Source organism: Cibotium barometz, chromosome 7 (assembly GCF_041138505.1).
Source record: "Cibotium barometz isolate CiBa-2024 chromosome 7, ASM4113850v1, whole genome shotgun sequence".
Lineage (NCBI taxonomy): Eukaryota > Viridiplantae > Streptophyta > Polypodiopsida > Cyatheales > Cibotiaceae > Cibotium > Cibotium barometz.
This window is the reverse complement of record NC_141052.1, coordinates 38,296,823-38,304,526: the sequence shown is the minus strand read 5'-3', so window position 1 is coordinate 38,304,526 and position 7,704 is coordinate 38,296,823. Positions and strand designations below refer to the sequence as shown.

Here is a 7,704-nt window from a genome sequence, read left to right as displayed (position 1 = left end):
ACTACCCAATATGTCCCATTAATATTGTTTTCGTCATTCAATAATTAATTAAACACAATAGGGAGGACCTTAGGCAAATAATGGTGAGAGTGTATATGGCATAAAAGAAGAGGACGTAGCATAGCATGCAGCATTATGCTGACACGTGTTGGTGCATGCTTTTTGAACACGTGTCAGCACATGCAGTGCATGAGCTCACACTGTATTATATTCAGTATTATATTCCTGATGTCAGACTTCTCTCGATGCCCGGAGGAGGCGTGCATGCTGTTTGCATGTCGTCGCGATTCCTGCTCCTCTGGATTTTTTCAGATGCCCTTCATGTCTCTTCGTGTGCGTGATAGGTATATGCATGTGGTCAGACTTCTCTGGATGCCTGGAGTAGGCGTGCATGGTCGTTGTATCTCGTCGGGATTCCTGTTTTCGATGCACTTTCTAGTCCTGTGGATTTTTCCGGATGCTTTAACCAAGTGTGCACGCCCTTCACTTCTCTTCGGGATTCATCTTCTTATTGCAGCATGGTATGACGTTGCTATCTTTGGTGCCTTTATGTAAGCTATATCTACTGCTTCTATGCGTGGCCTATCTTTGGTGCCTTTATGTAAGCTATATCTACTGCTTCTATGTGTGGCCTATCTCCATGGCATTTGCGCTATGTCTAAGTGCTCTGCTATCATGGGTCAGTCCAAGTGTCTTCGTAAAAAAGTGGACTCTGATCCTGCATGTATTGTCGTCTCTTCGCTACCCTCGGTTTTCACACCTGCTAGTGTTTCTGTGCCCTCCATGCCTCCGACTGTCAACTCTGTTCATTGTAAAGCCACGTTATGTGAGGCGAACAAGGAAAATATTCCTCCTCGCATCCTCACACCGCCCGAAGGCTCGGCTAGTTTGCAAAATCTCAAGGGTGCCAAATGCAGAGCACGTTCTTCACGTGTTCTTTGCGTGTTGTTTCGTATCTCATTTTATATCTGTACATTCGATCTTTGACTCTGTGTGCATGTGCATGACAGGCAGCAGCGACACGACGAAGAGAAAGAAGATACAGGACTTATCCATTTCCTATATTGGTCGTCCGACCGCCCGAAGTTCCCGACTTGTGGGAATCTGAAGATGCTCGAGGTGTCTATGACCATCGACGTCGGCAACACCGACGTCGACACTTCCTTGTGGGAGAACCTGGCCGAGTTCTCTCGACAGCAGTGCACACAAGCACTTTTCTCCCTCGAAAGAGGTCGAACACTTCACCATTTGCACTTCCAGATGGTTGCCTGTATTCTCTCTACTTCTATCATTTGCTGTTGGCAAGTGTGTGAAGCAGCACCTCATGTGGAATGTCAGCAAGCCCGCAGGAGCAATTGTCATGTGCTGCGTGCTTTGCCAGATAAAAATGCACACTTTTGAGGGAATGGTGGGTTACTGTTTGAAGGACCTGCACAAACCTCACTTTCATTTTCATGCTCATAACGTGTCTACGGAAGGAAGGACACCCTATGCACAGTTCGGCCAGGGAGACCTCAAAAACCGTGTATGCCTCACACACCCGTCAATGTGTTTGAACGAGCTTTCGTTCGTGTACATGGAGAACTATATTCTCAATAAATGGTCTGTAACTCTCGGCGTCACACTCTTGAAGATGATGAGAAGTGGAAAAATCCTTCCCTAGTGCAAAGTGGATAATTCCTAAAACCGGGAATGGCATGGACTCTGCTAGAGCTAGAGTTGTTTGGAAGTGTCTCAAAACTCCATATTTGGTTGACATCTCTGATATCAGGAAAGTCTTCTTCCACGATCACTACATAAAGGGGGAAGCAGCCAGGTACTTTCTGAATGAAAATCAAGGCAAAGATGAGCAAGCTGACCATGGAGATGAGCATTTGGAGCAGCAACCTACCGACATCTCCAGTGAGAAACCCGATGCTCCGGCCAATCCTATCTTTCTTGAAGAAAGTCCACTTGACGTTGACCCCAACGAGCCCTACATCAACTCATCCGAGGAAAGGGCCGTTGAATTCCTCAAAGCTGTGAGCGAAGGGGAAGAATTCATATCCGTTCCTCCAAGGCATGACCTCAGCCGGCGAGGCTTTTCTGTAGTGCAGTCGTTTTACCGCTTTGTGTTGTAAATAAAAAATGTGTGTCCTATGTACAAAAGTTTTTCTCCATCAATAAAACTTCTTGCACTTCCCTGCTCTTTCTTTGCGTACCTTATAGTCAATTTCCGTAATAAAATGTCGAAAAAAGTTTTCTTTGATATGCAATAATTGATTAATAAACAATATCATGCAATAATTAATAATCGTGTTTTTGTTTAGATCATTTTAGCTCTTAGTTGTTACTTATCATTGCTTCTAGTCTTGCTTAATCGTTGCTTCCCCCGCCTTCAATTTCCTTAATCCTGACACCTTGATGCTATTCACACTTGATGATTTCACACTTAGAAATTAATGCACACTTACAAATTAAAGTGACTAGATAGACTAACTACCAGTAAGTCTTTTCTTTGTCAACATTTGCTTCCATGTGAACTGAGTCGTGCGACCTTTTTCACACCCCCGAGGCCCGCCCGCCCCCCACCCACAGGGATGCACCGATTAGCGTGGAGTGCGCTGCACGGTGCTTTTGAAGCTCTACAGCCAGGAAGTTTAAAACCCTCCTCCATAGCCAGCAGAACCCTCGTCTCTATACCACCAAACCCTCCATGCAACGATTAGCGTGGAGTGCGCTGCACGGTGCTTTTGAAGCTCTACAGCCAGGAAGTTTAAAACCCTCCTCCATAGCCAGCAGAACCCTCGTCTCTATACCACCAAACCCTCCATGCACCGATTAGCGTGGGGTGCGCTGCACGGTGCTTTTGAAGCTCTACAGCCAGGAAGTTTAAAACCCTCCTCCATAGCCAGGAAGATAAAGCAAAACCCTCCGTTCCCTTCATCTCTATACCACCACGCCCTCTCTCTTCACAGAGCATCTATCATGGCCGCCTTTGACCCTTCCTTGCTTTCCCTCACAGAGAACGAATCCGCTACGTTCTCTTCTTCCTCCGATCCTTGCATTGATTTCTTCTTTCAGATCGTCCCCGATACACCGTCATCCAAGATCGTCTCTCTCCTTCTGCAGGCATGGCGCCATGACCCCCTCACAGCTCTCAAGCTCGTCTTTCACCTTCGTGGCGTCCGGGGCACAGGCAAAGCCAACAAAGATGCCTTCTACACCTGTGCCTGCTGGCTTCAGCAGCATCATCCGAAATCTCTCCTCGCCAATCTGCACCTGGTTGCAAAGTTTGGCTACTTCAAAGATTTGTTGGAAATAGTGCTGCGGGAAGTCGAAGGGTCAGAGGAGACGGAGAAGAGGTTGCAGGAGAAGGAAGAGCATGCAGCCAAGGTCGAAGCTGCCAAATCTGCAGAGAAGAAGAAATCGCCCATCTTTGGTAAAGGAGTTTCTGCACGGAAAAGGCCTCGTACTACAGAGGAGAAGGGGTATTGGAGCAGAAAGGGTGAAGCAGCAAGACAGGCAAAGGCAGCCGGGGTCCTTCAAGACAGAGAGATCAGGATTGCTGCCTCTTTGGAGCGGGACAAAGCGGAGAAGGAGAAGGCTTCTCTCCTTCGAAGGCAGAAACGAGAAGCCATGGCTTCCAGAGCCAACAGCAAGTACAAGGAGAATCCAGACCTGGCAGCTCTGCGCGATGCCGTAGCGGAGATCTTCGCCAAGCAGCTTCAGGAAGACAAAAAGGCTCTCGACAGCAAGAGTTTATTCGTCATTAGTTTTGCTGCGAAATGGTGCCCCTCTGCGCAGAGAAGCTACGATCTGCGGACTGGTTTGCATGATGCCATAGCGCGCTGCCTCTTCAGCAGGGACGAGTTTCCACATCTGGACCAGGACAAATATGCCGTTGCCATAGCAGACAAGATGAGGAAAGAGTTTCTGGTCCCTCTCCGACAAGCCCTGCAGGTCCCGGAGATATACATGAGTGCAAACAAATGGGGGATCCTGCCATATGAGCGTGTTCCATCTGTTGCAATGAAGAATTATGTGGATCATTTCATTAAGCATGACAAGGATCGGTACTTGAAGTTTCTTGAAAATGTAGCTGCTGGGAAGAAGAAGGTTGCTGCAGGGGCTTTGCTTCCCCACAAGGTTGTTAAAGATGCTGTGCAGGGGAAGGGGAAGCCACAGGGTTCTCTTGCAGAAGGTCAGTGGAAACGCATGGTCAGTGATCTCAAGGAAAGTGGAAGCAAACTGAGCAGCAGCATGGCTGTCTGTGATGTCTCAGGAAGCATGTTGGGCACACCCATGGAGGTCTGCATTGCTCTCGGGTTGCTTGTTGCAGAGCTCAGTGCGGAGCCATGGAAAAATCATCTGTGCACTTTCAGCAGAACCCCTGAAATCCATTTGATTGAGGGAGAAACTCTTGCAGAACGCTACATGTTTACCAGGCGAATGAATTGGAATATGAATACTGATTTTCAGAAGGTGTTTCACATTTTGTTGGATCTTGCCCAAGCCTCGGAGCTTCCACGGGAGAAGATGATCAAGAGGCTGTTTGTATTCAGTGACATGGAGTTTGATCAAGCGTCGGTGAACCCATGGGAGACTGACTACAAGATGATTACCAAAATGTACGAGGAAGCAGGATATGATGAGCCCCCGGAGATTGTCTTTTGGAACCTGCGGGACAGTGAGAGCACTCCAGTGTTGTCCAGTCAGAAGGGTGTGGCACTTGTATCAGGTTTTTCCAAGAATCTGCTCAAGGTCTTTCTGGGAGATGATGATGAGCCATTGCAGGTGCCAGCAGATGATCAAGATCAGAACAAGGTGAAGCAAACCATTGATCCAAAGGAGGTGATGATGAAGGCCTTGTCAGGGGAACTCTACGAGGAGCTTAAGGTGGTGGACTGAAATGGAGATCACTGACAATCTGAATGGTAAGCAACCAGTCAATTATGTCCTTTTTGTTTAGTCAATGCAAATGAACTTTTTTGAGTCTGTACCAGAATGCAACAGACTGGCCTCTTTCGTTATCATAAGCATTTTCTTGAATCACATGACAGACAGTGAGTAGCATGCTGGAGGGGTGTGAAAACCGAAAGAAAAATACTTGTGTCTTTCCTTTTACAAGCATTGACTTGGATCACAAGGAGCAACATGTGACAGAATAAAAAGCAGTCTTGGATCACAAGGAGAAATTTGTGAATGAAAAGCATTGCCTTAGATCACAAGGAATAACTCCGACAGAGAATGAAAAGCATTTTGGAGGTCTCTAAGACTGGGAAGCAGATGCTTGTCATGATATTTTGCAAGCAGGTCTTGTGTTCACCTTCTAGGTTCATGCACAATTTTGGTACCAATGTAACTGTAAATCCTGTCCAAAAAAGCAAGTTGTGTGTTCACCTTGGATGTTGGCATAAAAAGTTATTCTGTAATCTTGTCACCAAGTTACCTGTGAATGATGAAGTGAGTTATTATAATGTGTATGAAGTGAATGGTAATGAAATGAATGCATGTTAGGAGGATTGTAAACCTAGCATTGTCGACTGAATTATGCATGGTGTTGTAAGCAGTGGAAATGAATGCATGTTAGGAGGATTGTAAACCTAGCATTGTCCACTGAATTATGCATGGTGTTGTAAGCAATGGGATTATCATGTACAAACTAGTGTAACCATTCCCTACGGGAGGCCTACAAATCAAAAGATAAAATTTACATTATTAGATCACTTAACCAATACAAACAATGGAACAATACTTGCAACATTAAAATTGGAAATGACAAAGAATACTTGACACCGAAAGGGTCGTCTCTCTTTTCAATACAGTTTGTATTTCTTGGAGTATTTATATGTACAAGTGTTCAAGGGTCCTAAGGTTAGATTTTTTCATAACATGGAGTGAATACAACTGAAAACAATAAGATTTCTGTCGATGAAGAATAGGTTGTTGGAGTAGACCAAATCACAGGCAGTCTCTTACCTTCACTGGGTGAACATTCGTTCCTTATTGGTCTTTTGGGACCGTGCACCAATAGGCATGTCCGTACCAACACCTAGTAGGGTGTGATACTTGGTGTTCGCAAGTAAGCTTTGTTCCCAGCTTTCTTCAAACCAATTGACTTTCATTGGCTCCTTAGAATGTGAGGGCGTGGCCAAAGTATTTACGGGGAAAGATCATTGTCCTAGTGCGTTTCCATGGTGAAGGAAAGCGATGGTTATGATTTTCTACATAAGACTTAGAGAAATAATATTTAAATTTAATCTTATCTGAATTTGAATTATTGAAATAAGTATCTGATTGAGATTCAGATTAGGATCTAAGGGAGATGAGACTGTTCCCTTTAATGCGGTCTTGGGATCGATGTAGACAACATCAAGAGGACAGTCGAAAGAAGAAACAGAGGTTGCAGCAGCAACTAGTTCTGTCGGGGACAGTAGACAAAGGCGGCTATAGTCTTGAAGGTGGGTACATAAGCAAAAGTAGCCAGGTATTGTTGGCGGGTACAGAGGCAATAGTAGCTAGGTACTGTTAGCGGGTACAGAGACAGTAGTAGTCAGGTAGTTGGCACTAGCAGCTAGGTATTGTCGGCGAGTATAGAAGCTGTAGCAACGTGCTGATGGTGGGTATAAGAGTTGTAGCGGATAGTAGAGCTGGAGACGGATACAAGAGCTGCAACAGTCGATAGTAGGGATAATGGCGGATATAGGAGCTGCAATCGGTAGTAGGGTTGATAGCGGGTATAAAAGTTGCAGTAAAACAGGTACTGATGGCAGGTACAAAAGTTACAGTAACAGGTACTGATGGCAGATATAGAAGCTGCAGTCGGTAGCAGGGTTGGAGGCGGATATAGGAGTTGCAGTCGGCAGTAGGACTGGAGGCGGGTACAGGAGCTGTAGCTGGCAGTAAGATTGGAGGTGGGTGTGAGGGTCGATATAGGGGCAGCCACAAGCAGGTGAAAACCATTTTTCCTCCTCCAATCTAGTAGGTGTCCTCTTTCCATCAACCACTCCATACCACCATCCAAGTACTGGAAGGGACTTTTCTGCATGCAATCCTAGTCTAACATAATATTAGGTCTTAATCAATGGTTAATTCTTGGGCACCCACATTGAAAGGTGTCCAGTCATAATTTTAAATGTGAACATCCCATCTTATAAATATTAAGATTTACACTACTTTATAGATTTCACATTTGAAAAAGACCAAAAAGACAATACTTACCACTTGTTCACACGATGTCACACCAACTCGTCAGTAAATAGCACATCCACGATACACTGGGGGAGTCCTTGTCCAGTGTACTGGCACGTCACATCAGGCAAACACACGAAAACAAGTCATTTGAAAACAAGTTTATGCATGCAAACATGAATGCATGTGCACATGTGTTGGACGAAATCTTCCTTTCATGAAACTTGTACAAGAATTTCTTGTTAGGCATAAAACTGGCGCGACAGAAATGTGAAGTTTGGTCTTTCTATGGAGTGACATTTCCATAGGGAAAACATAAATCTTGGCATAGGCCTTCTTATGGATGGCTCCATAAATGAAAATGGACTAAATGGTGACATTCCCCGGGCTTCTAAATAGTTGACCTCAAATGAAAAGCCTCAAGATATGCTTGCAAAAGTTGTGGGTAATCAATGAAGTAATCCTCATCTACCCACTTTGCATCCATGGAGAAATAATTTTGAAACTTCACAAGGTATCTACTGGAAAGCT

The 7,704-nt window shown here is 45.1% G+C and overlaps 1 protein-coding gene across 2 annotated transcripts; it reads left to right on the top strand.

Annotated features, from left to right (window-relative positions):
• The first annotated feature begins 2,575 nt into the window (after positions 1-2,575).
• On the top strand, positions 2,576-5,459 carry LOC147636966 (uncharacterized). Of its 2 annotated transcripts, none has more exons than XM_086800555.1 (2): positions 2,576-4,916; positions 5,111-5,459. In XM_086800555.1, exon 1 carries the CDS (start codon positions 2,812-2,814, stop codon positions 4,888-4,890), a length of 2,079 nt encoding a protein of 692 aa, XP_086656681.1. In that variant the 5' UTR covers positions 2,576-2,811; the 3' UTR covers positions 4,891-4,916; positions 5,111-5,459. The 2 variants fall into 2 exon arrangements, with proteins under 2 accessions (XP_086656681.1, XP_086656680.1); XM_086800554.1 differs by having other exon boundaries at positions 5,043-5,459.
• The last annotated feature ends 2,245 nt before the right edge of the window (positions 5,460-7,704 follow it).

Excerpts from the sequence above, each read along its gene's own strand:
- LOC147636966 (XM_086800555.1), top strand. The coding sequence starts at position 2,812 with ATGCACCGATTAGCGTGGGGTGCGCTGCACGGTGCTTTTGAAGCTCTA.